Raw genomic sequence first — 16,907 nt, 5'->3', positions numbered from 1 at the left:
GCACATAAAGACTATATAAAATTAATACTGGAGTGTCTCTAATTTACTCGATAGGTCCGGCTAATCTCAGTATATGTCACATGACTATCACGTGACTATATATCGAGATGTCAGAGCCTATGGATCGCTGGGAATATGGAGGAATATCTGGCATGGGAGACTTTTTTTTCTAAAAAACTTACAAAACACTTGTGACTGCTGTTTCCCTTTACGGAAGCCTGCAGCACGCACGCGCGAAAATTTTCACTGGCTCCCTTGCGCCAAATCGCGACGAAAAAAATTTTACCGCCTAAAGGTGCAAAAGTGAGTGAGCCTACCAATTCCGTCGATACTCACTGGGTGCTGGGAGTGGGACTCACACACAGATTCTCTCTTCCCTCTCGCTAACATTGTGAGAGCCCGGCCCACGCACTGTCCGGCCACCTGTTTGGTGAAAAGTGAACTTACATAAAACAAATGGTAGTAAAAAGATAGGCTTGGATTTTCCTTTCTTCGTTTTTAACATACCAATTAATATTTTAAAAATGAGCACCCCAAGAGTAAGTGATACACCCCCATCATTACGATCTTGTGCAGACAGAAAAATTTTCCAAGTGACGGCGGACTGGGCTGAGGGAGAGCAAAGATTCCAGCGTTAAAGCAACCGTCGGCGCTTCCAGGCCTTGGTAGTCCTACCGAAAGCATTGCCCGCCATCGATAGAGCCCATCTCTTGCCTAAATTCGCAGAGGGACCCTCCACGGTCTGGTCTCTGTCCACCGTACTTGGGAAGAAAATTTGTCTCACGGATCTTTTGTCAGACTTTAGTTTACTAACACCATTTTTTTAGGCTCCAACCAAGTGGTACCCATCTGAAGACGCTCCAGTCGCTAAGCAAACCAGAAAGACTGCCCGTCCACAGAAGTTGCGCGCTTCTTTGGTTCCAGGTACCGTTTTGATCTTGTTGGCTGGTCGTTTCAGAGGTAAGAGAGTTGTTTACTTGAAGTCTATGGAAGACAACACCTTGTTGGTCTCCGGTCCATTCAAGGTCAACGGTGTTCCATTGAGAAGAGTCAACGCCAGATACGTCATTGCCACCTCCACCAAGGTCGATGTCGCCTCTGTTGACGTTTCCAAGTTCAACGTTGAGTACTTTGCCAGAGAAAAGTCTTCCAAGTCCAAGAAGTCTGAAGCTGCTTTCTTCGGTGAAGAACTTCCAAAGAAGGAAGTCAAGGCTGAACGTGTTGCCGACCAAAAGACCGTCGACGCCGGCTTGTTGGCCTCTATCAAGTCCACCCCATTGTTGAAGCAGTACTTGGCCTCTTCTTTCTCCTTGAAGAAGGGCGACAAGCCACATTTGTTGAACTTCTAAATTTCTTAATTTAGTGGGTTGAATAATTTATTGATGTATACTTATGTTTGAATTATTTTTTCTTCAGATTCTGATCTTTTAGTGCGTGGTTTAATAAAACTTTATAGGAAAACAATTTAATTACTGATGCTCGTTTGGCTGGTGCCCTTTCTGGAGGTAGTAGGCTTTTCTCTTATCGAAATAACCGAAACTGGGGTTTCTCTTGGATCTACATTCATTTTAAGTGTGCGATGGGCCGTAAGCTGTCCGACTGTTCTTACCTGAATCCCAGCTCAACTAGAATCCAGGTGTTCGGTTTACGTGATTGGGGAGTATGTATGCCTTCCATTACTCGAAGCTAAAGATGCCTTTGTTCCGACGTATCTCTGAGTCCTTCGATATCAGCCGCAACCGTAATTAACGAGTTTGGATTAACAGACGTCTCTCGCTTCCATCAACGCTTATGCCACGTCTCGATACAGCCTCTTGTTACGCAAATGGAAAAATACACTCAAATCCCTTATTGTTTGTTTCCCGTTTCAGTCCCTCCGTCAAGCTTGCTATTTTCGTACCTCTTCGCCTTCGGGCTACTTCCAGGGAGTTCCGTACAGCCATTAACCCCAAAACGGTATCCATGCGGCGCGTATTCCTCACATTTCTTTTTTTCCTCTTAAAAGTTTTTTTAAATTTTTTTTTTCCGCGGGCGAAATTTTTTGTTGCGCATGCCATACATTCTCCCTATATATTACCCCTCCTCCCCTATAACCCGAGCCACTTTTTCCTCTTCATCACTGGATCATATACAAAAATACCATAATGTCTGGATTATTGCCATTAAGCACTTTCAACTTGGCCTTGAAGCCATTTGACCCACAACCAGCCTGTGTCGAAGACTACCCAGTCACCATCAGAATCACCTTGGCTGCCATTGACCCTGAATCCGTTGATGGTAAGGATGCTCCATCCACCTTGAGAATCTTGAAGAGAGCTGTTGCCGGTGGTGAATGTGACGACTCCGACTGCGATGAGTGCTCTGATGACGACGAAGAGGAAAAGCCGGTTAAGAAGTCCAAGACCGCCAAGGCCGAAGAAAACAACAAGGAAGACTCCGAGGAAGACTCCGAGGAGGACTCTGAGGGTGACTCTGAGGATGAGGATGATGTTGAAGAATTTGTCATCTGTACCTTGTCTCCTTTGTCTCAATTCCAGCAGACTTTGGACTTGACCATCTCTCCAGAAGAAGAAATCCACTTCGTGGTCACCGGTTCGTACCCAATCCACTTGACCGGTAACTACGTCGAACACCCATACGACAATGAGTCTGACGAAGACCAGGATGAAGAGTACTCCGACGACGAATACGACTTGACTCCAGATGAGGATGAGATCCTCTCTGACTTTGAAAACTTGGAAGGTGCCGATGTCGAAGCCAAGATCCAGGAAATCGTCGAGAAGAAGGAGAACAAGAAGCGTTCAGCTGAGGCCCCTGTTGCCGAGCAGAAGCAGAAAAAGGGTAAGAAAGAGGAAAAGACTGTCCAGTTCACCAAGGAGTTGGAACAGGGCCCGACCGGTTCTACCTTGACCAAGAAGGAAGCCAAGAAGGAGGTCTCCAAGAAGGAAGAAAAGAAGGAAAAGAAGGTTGTTGTCAAGACCTTGGCCGGTGGAGTCGTCACTGAAGACAGAACTGTCGGTAAGGGTGCAGTCGCCAAGTCTGGTAACAAGGTCGGTGTCCGTTACATCGGTAAGTTGAAGAACGGTAAGGTCTTTGACAAGAACACCTCTGGTAAGCCATTTGCATTCTCCTTGGGTAGAGGTGAGGTTATCAAGGGTTGGGACGTTGGTGTTGTCGGTATGGCCGTTGGTGGTGAACGTAGGATTGTCATCCCAGCTCCAATGGCCTACGGCAAGCAGGCCATGCCAGGCCTCCCAGCCAACTCCGAATTGACCTTCGACGTCAAGCTTGTCTCCATCAAATAAGCTGTCCAGGTTTTAACCGGCTGTCGGTATCTGTATTATCCCACAAACTTACACATCTCTGTACTTTTAGACTTGAAATAGACGCATTTCTTAAGCAAGCCTGTAGATATCAGTATTATTCTGATATTTCGACCTTGGAGCTAAATTATTGGAATTCACTTGGGGAGGCATAAACCCTTTCTGGCTCTGCTGCTAAAACATGCACCTGTTGCCTATATAAACCGCTCCTCTGAGCTGCAGGCGAATTAACAATGGAAAAATGCCCTCTGTTCACCCAAAAAAAAAACTTCATACACCCTTCTCCTTTGGTCAAGATACCCACTATTATATTTTCAAGTCTTGTACACATAACTTAGGGAACAGGAACAACCCTTCCTGTATTACTGGCCACCTCTAAGTGATGAGTTATATTTTCCTTTATTACGTTCACGATCCTGCATGGCACGGCGTCTGCAGGTCGTGTTCCCACCGCCACATCGTTCGTGTCGTTTATTCGGCGTCTTATGTAATACACAGACTGCGAAAAAAAAAGTCGCGTTTTGCATGGTGTCAGCACAAACCATACAGGCGGCTATTTCAAAATTCCATAGGCCACCACGTTCTCTTTCTCGGTGTCAATCCCTAGTACACAAGGTTCCTTGCATATATATTATTTGGCTTCAACGTAAGTAGATTAGGTCTGTGTGCCAGCTTGAAAGAGAAAGCTTACCGGGCAGAGCTGTACTTGGCGGCTAACATGCCGTTTTAACACCAAATCGATACTAACCCTCCAGAGGTAGAATGCAAAGCTTTGTCACGAAAACCGTGGGTGCGTTGGCCTCTTTTTTGGCCGAGGTTTCGGCACACAAACCGATCCACGTGATTCTCCTCACCACCTTGGTTGTTTCCGTGGCCTACCTCTCTGTCTTTGAGGAGTACGTTGGCCGCGGGATCTCCTACAATGACGTTTCCTTCTACCACGCCCCTGGCTCCGACGACTACAACGGCTGGGAGCAGATTAGCGACTGGAGCTTGCACCCAGATGCCAACCACTTGGCGATCACTTCGCTCAAATTCAAGAGCGTCGGCGAGCGCCTGATTCCGTCCATCAATGGCACTTTCCAAGGCTTTGCCGCCTCGGAACGCGTCTTGATCGTCAACTACGACGAAATCTCCTCCGTTGGTGATATCCTGTCCGGGGAAACTACCTGGAAGATCCGTCACCATCACGGGATCAACAAGTACGCGGAGTGTTTACGCTCAGTCCTTGACAAGTTGAAGAGCTTGATACGCGGTGCGGAAACCTTTGACATCGCCTTGATCACCCTTGCTTACTTGGTGATGATGAACAATGTCATTACTGTGTTCTTCGACATGCAGAAACAGGGCTCCAAGTTCTGGATGGCTTTTGTCACCCTCTTGTCCTCCACCTTTGCCTTTATCTTGGCGCTCGCTACCTGTACCAAGATCTTGGACGTCCAGATTCCGTTCCTCAGCATCACTGAAGGCGTTCCATTCCTCGTTGCCATTGTCGGTTTCAAGAACAAGACTCTCCTTACCTCCGCCATTTTGAGACAGTCGCAAGTCTTAGACGTTCGCTCATTGATCAGCAAGGCCGTGTACGAAAACACCGGCAAGATTACCAGAGACCACTTTGTTGTTGGTCTCTCCTTCTTCATCTGCTCGCTCTACGCCACCCAGTTCGAAGGTCTCCGTGTCTTTTCCCTTTTGAGTGCCCTCATCTTGGCCAATGACTTGCTCTTGACCTTCACCTTCTACGCTGCCTGCCTTGCGTTGAAACTCGAGATCGGCATCATCCGTGTGAGATCTGACTTCAAGTCCCAGCTCGAGGAAGACGGCATCTCCGCCTCGGTGGCCGACAGCGTCACTAGGGCCGATGAAAAATTGTCGTTGTCAAGCGGGGCCACTGTGATTTCCCTCAAGGTTGCTCTCCTCGCGTCTGTTTTCGCTACCCACGCTTACTGGTTAGGTACCAAGTGGATAAACGGTAACGACGACACCGATCTCTCCTCCCTCACCGCTGCCGTCGCCGGCTTGTCTAAGGCTGCTGTCAAGCATGTCTCCGTTGGTCCTTCCGGTACCATTGTCACCGTAATGCCAAGCCGTATCTATGTGCCCTCCGGTGCCTTCTTGCAAACCACCGACGTTTGCTTCTACTTGTTGGAGAAGGTCAGTGCTTCGATCAGAGACCCGCTTATCTCCAAGTTCTTGCTCTTTGCTTTTGCCTTTTCCGTCACCATAAACGCCTACTTCCTCAATGCAGCTCGTGCCACTTCTATTCCTGCTTCAAAGGACATCTCCAGAGCCAAGTCTTCCCGTAGAGCCTCCAAGTCGGTTGCTTCCGTTCCGGTCATGACCCCACCACAAGAGTTCCTCGTCAAGGAATCCTCCCTTGTCAGCGATGAATCTAGCGACGAAGAGTCCGAAGACGGCCCGTTCGAGCCCCGCAGTGTGGAGGAGTGTACCGATATCTTAAAGGCCGGTAATGTCAAACAATTACACAACAACGAGGTTGCGTCGTTAGTTGTTGCTGGGAAGCTTCCGCTCTACGCGTTAGAAAAGCAACTAGCTGATAACACCAGGGCTGTTGTTGTTCGTCGTAAGGCCATTGCTAAGTTGGCCAACGCTTCGGTTTTGGACACTGCTCGTCTCCCGTACAAGGGTTACGACTACGATCGCGTGTTTGGTGCCTGTTGTGAAAACGTCATCGGTTACATGCCGATTCCTGTCGGTGTTGCAGGTCCAATGATCATTGACGGAAAGCCGTACCACATCCCAATGGCTACCACTGAGGGCTGTCTTGTTGCTTCCACCATGCGTGGCTGTAAGGCCATCAACGCTGGTGGTGGTGTTGAAACTGTTTTAACCAAGGATGGTATGACGAGAGGCCCCTGTGTGACCTTCGCATCGCTTGCCCGTGCTGGTGCCGCCAAGATCTGGTTGGACTCCGAAGAGGGCTCCAACACTATCAAGAAGGCGTTCAACTCGACGTCTCGTTTTGCCCGTCTCCAGAACATCCAAACCGCGTTGGCGGGTACTTTGTTGTTTATCCGTTTCACCACTACTACTGGTGATGCCATGGGCATGAACATGATCTCTAAGGGTGTCGAATACTCTCTTAAGTATATGACCGAAGAAGCTGGTTGGGATGACATGGAGGTCATCTCTGTTTCTGGTAACTACTGTACCGACAAGAAGCCTGCTGCGATCAACTGGATCGAGGGTAGAGGTAAGAGTATTGTGGCCGAGGCCCGTATCCCTGCTGACGTTGTCAGAAAAGTACTCAAGTCCGACGTGGATGCCTTGGTGGAGTTGAACATCAGCAAGAACCTTATCGGCTCCGCAATGGCTGGTTCTATCGGGGGGTTCAACGCTCACGCTGCGAATTTGGTAACGGCGGTGTATCTCGCGACCGGTCAAGATCCAGCGCAGAACGTGGAATCCTCCAACTGTATCACCTTGATGAAAAATGTCGGCGGTGACTTGGTCATTTCCGTATCCATGCCGTCCATTGAGGTCGGTACTATCGGCGGTGGTACTATTTTGGAGCCACAGGGAGCCATGTTGGACTTGTTAGGTGTCCGTGGCCCACACCCAACCGAGCCGGGTGCCAATGCCAGACAGTTGGCCAAGATTGTAGCCTCCGCTGTGTTGGCTGCCGAGCTTTCGTTGTGTTCTGCCTTGGCTGCTGGCCACTTGGTCCAAAGTCATATGCAGCACAACCGCAAGGGTGCTGTCGCTGCCCCTGCCGCCCCTCAGGACGTTGCTCGTCTCCAAGAGGGTGCTAAAATTTGCATGAAGGGTTAAAACCTCTGGTCTAAAATCTCATTTCATACCTTCTAAAATTACTAATTTAATTCATCGTTTTTCATAAAAAAATCGTAGCTCGGAGGGATGCTGCCAGGCGAGTTTTAGCTTCCCCTCGGAAGAAGGGTGTAGCTGCATAAACTAGGCTCCATACCACATAAAGTCCTTAAAACTTACGGGTCTTTCCAGCTAAAGCTATTTATAACGGTTTCAGCCCCATATTTTGAATGTGGCATGTATACCGGTCACGGTCACAACGCATGTCTTTCTACCCCTTCCGAAAAGGCTATACCGCAGTGGTCTAAATAATCACAGGCAAACAGAGTTCCATGGTTTATGACCGATCCCGCAATTCCCTCTAAGTGATCTATTAGCATCGGAAATACCTCCTCCTAGATCCACCCCTGTGACGTCATGCACACCATAACTATGTAATATGCCATTCTAAAATACTCTGGCACTACCGGGGGTGGTAGCAATAACCAGAGTATAAGCTTCCGGCGGTGCCGGGTCCTATCTCTCCCATCGTCGTTCCGTTTGTTCCGTACCCATCTTTCCATAACGAGCCTCAAGGGGTCTCGACTGAGAGATATCCCGTTCCTGCACACAATATGCCGTTTTACTGCTCCTGCATGAAACGCTCCTCTTTTTTTAGCCTCTGCGCCGGCCGCAACGGCTGATATTTTTTCTTATTGCCGACATCGAAAAAGCCTCCACGCTATATAATCCCACAGTGTTTCTAGCAATGCCTAAGCGACAATCAGAAGATATGGTTGGCTTCGAAAACTCTCCAGAAACAACCGAACGAGTCAAACAGGCACGCCGCGCGGTGGCGTGCAAATCGTGCCACGCATTAAAAGTGCGGTGCACGCCGGCAGACGAGGCCGAACCCATGGGCCCATGCTCGCGATGTCTTAAAACTGAACGGAAATGCGAGATCGAGGTGATCCCGCGCAAAAAAAAGAAAAAGGACGGCGAGCGGATCGAAGATTTGGAAAACCAGGTCAGGTTTCTCGCGTCCAAGCTCGACGAGGCGCACGCCGCGAGGAACACACCGCCAGACTCAGCTATGGAAACACCACGGGCAAATATGCGTACGGACGCACCTGGTATGCGCTTCAGTAGTGGTCCTATACGGTGCTCGTCTGTAACAATGAAGCGCGCACATCTCGAGGGCGAGTTGAAGTTTATCACCTCCTTCCAACAGGCGAGGTTTCCCCAGATCGCCGGAGACGTGACCTCCGTCGCCGACCAGCGTATCGCACTCTTGAGCAGCGAGCACAAGCCGGATATAGTCGATCTGGGACTCTTGACGCTCGCAGAGGCTGAAGAGCGGCTCCAAATATACAAGTCCGTGATCTGCGCGCGCTACCACTTTGTGGAAGTAACATGCGAGCTCGCAGAGCTACGGGCCTCAGAGCCGTTTCTCTTTCTCACGGTGATGAACACTGTGACGATGCTCGTGCAACGACTCCGCGACGCGAGCGCTAGTGACCTTTTGCTCGAGAACCTCTGCATCAAGGCCATCACGAACCAGGTGCTTGTCATTGGAAACAAGTCGCTCGAGCTCCTCAAGTGTCTCTTGTTGCTCTGTGTATGGAACAACTCCCCCGAGCTCTTCCACCAACGTCGCTATCACCTCGTCAACTCGCTTTGCGTCTCGATGGTGCAAGATCTCGGGCTCTCGGGACGCCCGTACTACATCGGGCTTTCGGGCCGCCCATACGTTTACTTCAACCGCGAGCAAGGGGCTATCATGCGCCCCATGGCAATCCAGGATCCCAAGAGCCTTGAGTGTCAAAAAATGGTTCTATCTGTCTACTTCGTTTCTGTGAGTAATGCGCTCTTCATGCGCAGGAGCATCACGGTGCGTTGGATGGCGTACTTGGAGGAATGTTGCGTCAGCCTTGAGGCAAGTGGCGATGCGAGCCTTGCCAGCATTGCGTCGTTCGCGCGTCTCATCCACCAGTTGGAGAAGATCTACTTCACGGTACACGCGCCAGACGACCACACCTCCTTCGACATTAACAGCTATCGTTGCCGTTACATCGTGAACGATCTCCAGGACGAGTTGGACGAGCTCAAGAAGACGATCCCGCCAGACGATGATGAATTTCTCTCGTACTACTACTCCGTCGAGGCGTACCTCCACGAACCGTCCTTGGAGCACGTATCCGATATCCACAGCACCCACATGATGGCCGCTATCACGCGTTGCTCCCACCTGTGCCAGCTCTCATTGCGCCATTGTATGTCGCTCTCGCCACAGCAACTTAGTAGCATGCCGTTGTTCTACTCCACACGCATCTTGTACACCGCGGGGCTGTTGTTGCGCTTACGCTATCTCGTAATCACCATGGACACAGGTATCAGGGAATCCGTGCCCACTGACTCGCTCATCCCTATCCAGCAGATTTCCAGCATCATCGACGTCTCGGTGCAGACGTATCCGCTTCACAATTTATTGCGCAAGATGCGCTTGGTTCTCGCATTGTTCATCCAGACGTACGCAACGCAGGTCAAGACCCTCATCGGGAAGGAAGTTGGGTCGAAGCTCAGCACGGAACTCAACGCCGATCTCGGAGCAAATCTCGACAGCTCGCCACATTTGGACTTTTCTGGCTTTGCAGAGTCCCCGCGTCACGAAGCTATGATGCCCGAGGGTCAACTATGGCGCATGGAGACCTCCGCGGGCGGCTTGGACATGCTCTCCCACGTCGCGCACACCCAGACTCGCTCACCCATGCCGCTTACACAAGACGTGCGTGATATTGCTCCCAGCGACACCTCCTCACCCACAATTGTGTATCCGATAATGCCCACCCCCAACTACAACGACATGTTGGCCGACCCCAACTCGCTCGAGATGTCCTACTGGGCGTTAAACGACGAGTTCTGGACTGACTTGGTCAAATCGAACTTTGAGATACCAAACTTTGACAAGTGGGAGGATAAGAGCGTGGTTGGGAAATGATATACCGAGAAACCCTACGAATAGGCAACGGCTACGTAAGCAGGCGATGGCAATATGGTCAAACGGTGGTTGATTACACAAAATTCGGGAGATCCACAAACTATTGAAACCAAAATAAAAGATACCCTGGGGGTCTTTAATTGAAGCCAAATGAAATGCCTATGAGTGGAAACGATAGATTTAAATGTTGTGGGGTTGGGTGATATGATACATACCGGTAGATGTGGGATGCAAATGCAATTCAGGTATAGTAAATGATATCACAACCGGATAAAGTAAATGATATAGAAAATGACAAGACAACAAATAATTGGGATAGGGATATAACAAGCTTTTGGGTAGAAGGGCGGTAATCTGGATGGTGAGTTAGCTAGTTCAAGAATGAGGCATGAAAAATTACTAAAAATATAACTGGTGATACGGCTAGTGTCGGATCTCACCGTAAATCACAATCCCGTTCCCAGAAACGGGTTTATTTTAAATCAAGATTCTAGCGAAGTTATAGTCTACCTGAGTGAAAATCGGAAATACGATTTTCTTTCCTAAAAAATGCTCTAATTTCTTTAACGTAAGCTTCTCTTTAGGATCTTGGTTTTATTAAAAGTCAAATCTTCGATCAACTCCCACACCTTCAAAACGTTTGCTTCTCTGCAGGTCTGCGGCTTCAAAAAAAATCCCATCAGTGGAACCACTTTCTAAAATTCAATCACTCCCAACTAGATATCCCCGTTACATTGCCAAACCCATCCTAACCCTTTGCTATGCCTCCAAATGTTACTAAAACCCCACATATACCCCAAGAATCCACGCGATTAGGTCTTTTAGATGTGGTTCGAATCGTGGGAGGCCTTCTCCTTGCCAACGCCTTCTTCTCCTGGTGGTTCACCTCCACACCTACCTGGGGCTATGAGGGCCGTCTCACCGATCCGCGTTACCTCCAGTTTCAGATCTTTGGTAGCTACTTGAATCTCACCATGGATGAGCTCTCCTATTTCGATGGTTCCGACCCTACCAAGCCCATCTACGTCGGGATCAACGGTAAGCTCTACGATGTCACTGTATCACGGTCAGTGTACGGACCTAGGGGTTCTTATTCTGCTTTCGCAGGAAAGGATGCGGCACGAGCCTTCAGCTCGGGCTGTTTCCGCAAAAAAGACGAGTTAACCTACGATTTAAGAGGCTTGGACTTAGACGAAGCCCTAGAGGATATCCGGGGTTGGCAGGATTTCTACGCCAATCATAGACGGTACTGGTTCGTAGGACATGTTCAACACGATCCGCTTGTGGGTGATCCTCCGACGTTATGTGAAACCAAGGTCAAGTATCCGTTCAAGAAAGGTGGGTGATATATAGCATGTGTAAGGTCTACCAGGATGTATTAATAGCTGTTGGGGTATTTGAGGTACCGTTTGGTATCGTAACTAAGAAAATTGTTCATTGTATCTGCAGCTATTCCAATTGGGTAACACAGCTTTCTCCGCCAGGAATGCGAAGGGTTATAGGTGAATGTAACAAAAAGAGCAATACCCTGGAATTTATTCTAATCAGTCTTCCAGCTCCGCGGCTGGATGGGTAAATTTGTCCCTAACTGCTTTTTTATAAAAACGAGCTTGTCGCTCTTATAAATTATGTCCTATGCCGATACGTAAAATTTGTAAATGCGTTAAAGGTACGTATCATGCGATAACTTTATCACATGCCGGAAGGTTTTCTCAAGAGAACAATGGTATATAGGAGGATACTCACTGCGGGTACAAAGGTAAGAACGAGATATTATGAATTTCGCACATCCCCCTCTCTACCACACTGAACGGCCAGTTGAAGTGTAATTCAGAAGTACATACATATTGCTCTTAAAAGTACCATTGTATATAGTGTGAGAACTATCTTTTAGATAACCAGAGGTTGTATAGTGTAGTGGTTATCACTGTCGGTTTTGATCCGACCAACCCCAGTTCGAATCTGGGTACGACCTGAATCTTTTTGCTCACTAGGTCCCTCAGACCTAAATTATCAGGTTGTGGTGGAATTTTTCTTTTCCACAATAGTTACAAGCTTTTAATTTAATGGCCCATGGGTATTTTCATGGATCGCTCTTATACGCATGTTAGTGATTTGGGTCTAAGAAATCCAAACCTGTTCCGGGACACAAAAAGTTTGCAAAATTGTTAGTTAAGTACAGTCATGGTGTACAATACTAAATATCCTACATATAGCCCTTCATATATACATATGATTATAATACCGACACATTAAGAATAATTATCGTTCTTAAAATTGTATACCTACGTATATAAATACTTAATTCGTCTTCTGGGTGATTAATATATTTAATGTATATATGTATTGATATAGAATTCTCAAACACAAACTTGACAGCACATGTCTATCAAGATAAACTTATATGTAAGTATTGACTACGTCATTAAGCCAAGAAATATAACCGGGATTAGAAAGGAAGCTATATATAGATCGCAACAATATATTTAACTTGAAACTCGCATGTATATGCATCATCATGCCCTGAGTAGCTAAATCTTATGGCACCAGAGTCTGTGGTTTAGTCACGGAATCCCGCTTAGTTGAAATTTCAGGTCCCAGCCTTGGCTTGGCTGCACCACGCCGCGGCGCCCATAGGAAACTTGTGTATGTATCTGACGTCAAGGCCGTATGCAAGCAGGCGTTATTGAAATGTGTGTTGGCACTAACGGAGGTTCATGGGACCCTCGGAGGAAGCGACTCTAACGTATAAGAAAGGCTTAGCTGCGCATTTCAGACACAGGTACGAATGTTACGCTAGAGAGCTCCAAGTGTAACTAAATATACCAACTTTTAGGTTAGAAATGCTGGTGTTACATGAAGTAAATATCTCTATTGGTTATCTAATTGAAGATTAGGGTTGAAATCTACTTTTACAGTGGCCTTTTACCCTCTGTCAGTGTCGGTTTGGGGCGAGAAGCCAGGGTACAGAGGCAGTTGCCAAACGGCCGCTCGTCCGGCTCCTCTTTCCCTGTTTGACACCTCCAGCAGACGTGCATGCGCGTTGTCTTCCGCCGGCTCCTTCCACTGGATGGAGGCATTTTTTCTTTACGACACGCAAAGAGGTATGCTATGAGCACGACTATTTTTTGCTAGGGCACGGAAGATTCAGCTCTACTTCCGCTACCTCCGTATTCTCATTTGCGTCTATCGAAGGAGGCTTAACAGGCGTGATATTTACGAACTCGTACAGTCCACGGCAAGGAAGAGGCTCAATGCCACTGGAAGGAGAGGCTCTGCCAAGCCGACAAAAACGATACGGTCGTTGAACCCAGTCACCGTGCTCAAAATGAACTGATCTAAGGCGCTAATGAAACGTGATACAGTTTAAATATCCGTCATGCAGATAGGTAATCCACACACTTTTCAAAGAAAAGATGGCTTGAAGTTAGAGCCGACTCAGCCGAGGATCAGGAGGCGTTGCGGGGCTGTGGGTATTTTTGAATATTCCCCAGCGGCATTGGCTCAGCTTCTAAGCGAGTACGTACGTGTGCATCTGACCTGAGGCTTTTCTGTTCAGTCGAGACAAAAACCATGACGTGCCCATGCCACAGGAACTTCATGCGAGATAGATGTGCAGTAACCTGCAGGTCTAACATGAGCCACGAAGTGATTTTTCAGAGTACCAGAGCATGCCGGCTAACAGGTGCCGGGAGAGACGTTAAATCGGCATATGAAAGATTCCCAGATCATTTAAGACCCTCTGTTGTTTCCAACCCAATTACTAGCAGTTGTCTCGCGAGGGTAATCTAAGCTAAACCGGAGTCTAGGTTTACATATATGAGCTTATACCCTAAAGACTTAGCTTAGGGTAAGTCCCTTATCGACGCCTCCAAAACACTTCTAAGGTGTAGGCCACCGAAAATAGAAGTTTATGGCGGGAAATTAAGCAGTAGATCTAATACTAATAGTCTTTTCAGACTAGCCCTTATTTTTAAGTACTACGAGAGTACTCCCTAATGTGGGCCGGGATTGTCGGGTGTTTACTATATGCCTTTGGCCGTACCTTTTGATCCAGTGTCACAGGGTTGAAAATAGCCCAAGGAATAACAGGCCAACATTGGTCGCAAAGTCAAGAGGTGTACCACAATAGATGCTGGAAATCGACGTGGGAACCCAAATATCTGAGCATCAAACTTCATGATGGCAACCCTTTATCGCAGGTACGCAGTTGCAGTTTCGTGTTTTGGCTTTCAAAACAGTAACTCTAAAGTTACGTTATTTCGCAGAAGCTTTTAAAGATGCACAGTTAGCCAAATGCATAGATTTTTTTCGTACAGGGTTGTTTTGAAGCTTTCCCGCGATTGCCGAACAGAGTTTGTGTTGTTTTCCAACGAGAATTCCGCCTACACCATTTAGTTATTCGGGTACCAATACAGATTCTATGGGGATGAAGATCCATCTTGGACGTCCTATTTTACAGGAATCCCTAATCCCCTAGCTTCAGATCACGTCTCTTTAGCCTCAAGGATAAGAGACCAAGTACAAGGGATTCATTGAACCATAGGGCTATCTAGTACATCATTGTGAAAATTGTAGTCTCCACGAACAGGACTCTTGAAACTCCCACGCCATTGTAGTGGAAGAGTCTTTTGAAATGTCATCAGAGACAAAGCTCTTTTGACGAGCGCTTTCGTCCATTGAGAATATGAATCACGTGCAAACGCTTCGTAACGTTCATGCCGGTTCTTTACAGGAGCTTGGCTTGCGGTGATTGTGCTCTATTAGCGATACATGCGCAGTGCCGATCAAAAGGAGCTGCCTACGGAGTAGGCCAATTGCTTCTGGCCACGTTTCAAAGGTAGATCTGGTTCGAAGGGGGATCTCGTACACAGCCGCAAATATCTTGATACGCCAACGTATTTGTAGTCTTTTGACTCCCCATCATCCTAGTCATATGTCCCGAAGATCTTGTGCATCATGTCGATCCCCGTCCAATGTCGTGCTTACCTTCACCCAATGTCGTGCGTACCTCACTGTTGATGCCTAACACTCTCTTGCAATATCTTATAGCTAAGGTAGTGCGTAATTGCTCTGTTGTGCATCGGTAAGGTATCCGGATATGCCGAGAACCACATAGTACCTCGGCCATGACGAACGTCTGGGTGCGCGTATATCTATTTTCATGCCAGGCTTGCGCTGCGATCTGGGGGCTCTATGCACAAGTGCAGGTGCATGCATTGACTGAAGATACAATGCTTTTTCGTTAAGAGTTTTATGGCCAGGTGAACATGGACGGTTAGATTTCCGCAGGCGGAGGGTGGCATATGCAATGCCACCGAGAAGCGCAAACATGGAGCAAGGGTACCACTTTTCACGCCATACGCATGCTGGCCGTTAATTTTTTTTTGGTCTAAAAATATTTGAATACGTTATAAAAGCGTCGCATTCCGCTTCCGAGGTGTCTCGAAATTGCGGCCAACTACCAATTGGCCATTGCACAACATTTCATGCTTTGCACTCCTAACACACTCCTGTGTGTTACTCACTTTTCAGCTGCCTCTAAAACCCCCAATGTAATCATCCAGGACTACGACGTGCCGCCACTGGATACCAGCTTTTACAACGCGTCCTATGTGCTGAGCGACAGGATACCATCGGGTAGGTCCTTTAAAAAGCCTCACTCACCTCCTTTTTCGCCCAAGACTACGTATTTACAGCTTCCTGCATATCCTTCGTCCCCGTACCACCTCTCGTTTGCACTTCCGTCGCCGGTATCCACCCCCGGCCTGACAGACAGCGAAAGCGAGGAGACTTGTCTGGAAGCTGACATTCCGGTTCTTACGTACCAGCTGTACCCCTGCTATCCTGAGTACTCTTTCTTGCCACATAGAGACCAGTCTTTCCACATCCACCAAGCCTTCCAGAGTTTGGAATTAAACTTGACCAACAACATGAACTCGTCACAGTTTCTCTTACAGCCCTTTGGTTCCCCGGGGCCGGCCTCGAGGCCAGCCTTCAAGTTTATGATCAAGTTCCGCTACAATAAGGCCGCTGATAAACACAAGGAAGTTGCTGTTTCAAGCTCTTCCATACGGAAATGCCACAGTAAGTTTGTCAAGGTTACCTCGCCATATTCGGTGCTATCACGTTTCAATATTGACCAATATCCGAAATCAAAGATTATTGAGAAGCAGGTTACCCGAGGGCGCAAGGCCCCATTGAGTCGCGTGGCCAAGACCCCAGAGGATATTATGAACCGCCAACACGAATGTAAGGTTTGTGGCGGGCGGTTTGGCCGACTGGAGCACTTAAAGAGACACTTCCGCAGCATTCACACAGAGGAAAAGCCCTACACGTGCCAGCTTTGCCACAAGGGCTTCTCGCGCTCGGACAACTTGGTCCAGCATGTCAAGGTCCATGAAGAGGTGGAAAATTCCAGTTAGCATTGCTTTTAGGGATAGAAAGGTTTAACGGTCAATGAATTATGAGAGAAAAGCTAGTAGAGAGCAGTATAGATGAGTAAAGCAAAGTAATATCTCCTTGAGGCACCGGCTAGAAGAAGCAGAGAGGGTGTATGCTAAAGCCTTTTTCCGGAATGTATACTTGGAAATTCTAATCCCCTAGTTAATATATGTTATGGATGGGTCATATAGTTCAAGTTGCAGGTTAGAGTGCACTCTGACGAAAAATACGAGATAAGAGTTTCAATTTCCAAAACCACGCAATATAACGAGGAATAAACAAAGCTTTAAAAAGCGCTAGAAGAGAAATGCAGAGACAATCCGAGATACCTATGGTCCACAAAATGCTGAAGGGAGTCGATATTTAGAAATTAATTT

General features: G+C 47.7%; 6 protein-coding genes and 1 non-coding gene across 7 annotated transcripts; all 7 read left to right on the top strand.

Moving 5' to 3' along the window:
* The first annotated feature begins 416 nt into the window (after positions 1–416).
* Positions 417–1,464, top strand: RPL6 (60S ribosomal protein eL6). Its single transcript, XM_019127159.1, has 2 exons — positions 417–539; positions 828–1,464. Exons 1-2 carry the CDS (start codon positions 525–527, stop codon positions 1,347–1,349), a joined length of 537 nt encoding a protein of 178 aa, XP_018984843.1. The 5' UTR covers positions 417–524; the 3' UTR covers positions 1,350–1,464.
* Positions 1,465–2,144: 680 nt separating this feature from the next.
* On the top strand, positions 2,145–3,305 carry BABINDRAFT_37639 (peptidylprolyl isomerase; the record flags this gene model as incomplete). Its single annotated transcript, XM_019131827.1, has 1 exon — positions 2,145–3,305. One exon carries the CDS (start codon positions 2,145–2,147, stop codon positions 3,303–3,305), a length of 1,161 nt encoding a protein of 386 aa, XP_018984842.1.
* A 603-nt stretch (positions 3,306–3,908) lies between these two features.
* Positions 3,909–7,168, top strand: HMG1 (hydroxymethylglutaryl-CoA reductase (NADPH)). Its single transcript, XM_019129070.1, has one exon. The coding sequence runs from the start codon at positions 4,086–4,088 to the stop codon at positions 7,110–7,112; it is 3,027 nt and encodes a 1,008-aa protein (XP_018984841.1). The 5' UTR covers positions 3,909–4,085; the 3' UTR covers positions 7,113–7,168.
* Positions 7,169–7,818: 650 nt separating this feature from the next.
* On the top strand, positions 7,819–10,473 carry WAR1 (War1p). The gene has a single exon (XM_019129069.1). It carries the CDS (start codon positions 8,203–8,205, stop codon positions 10,084–10,086), a length of 1,884 nt encoding a protein of 627 aa, XP_018984840.1. The 5' UTR covers positions 7,819–8,202; the 3' UTR covers positions 10,087–10,473.
* A 374-nt stretch (positions 10,474–10,847) lies between these two features.
* BABINDRAFT_37264 (uncharacterized protein) lies at positions 10,848–11,432 on the top strand (the record flags this gene model as incomplete). Its single annotated transcript, XM_019131812.1, has 1 exon — positions 10,848–11,432. One exon carries the CDS (start codon positions 10,848–10,850, stop codon positions 11,430–11,432), a length of 585 nt encoding a protein of 194 aa, XP_018984839.1.
* Positions 11,433–11,989: 557 nt separating this feature from the next.
* BABINDRAFT_t226 lies at positions 11,990–12,061 on the top strand. Its single transcript has one exon. It is a non-coding gene; the product is annotated as a tRNA-Gln (tRNA).
* A 3,388-nt stretch (positions 12,062–15,449) lies between these two features.
* Positions 15,450–16,707, top strand: BABINDRAFT_161903 (C2H2-type zinc finger protein). Its single transcript, XM_019129068.1, has one exon. The coding sequence runs from the start codon at positions 15,576–15,578 to the stop codon at positions 16,509–16,511; it is 936 nt and encodes a 311-aa protein (XP_018984838.1). The 5' UTR covers positions 15,450–15,575; the 3' UTR covers positions 16,512–16,707.
* Positions 16,708–16,907: the final 200 nt, after the last annotated feature.

Source organism: Babjeviella inositovora (genome assembly GCF_001661335.1).
Source record: "Babjeviella inositovora NRRL Y-12698 unplaced genomic scaffold BABINscaffold_7, whole genome shotgun sequence".
NCBI classification, from domain to species: domain Eukaryota; kingdom Fungi; phylum Ascomycota; class Pichiomycetes; order Serinales; genus Babjeviella; species Babjeviella inositovora.
This window is presented reverse-complemented; position numbering and strand designations above follow the sequence as displayed.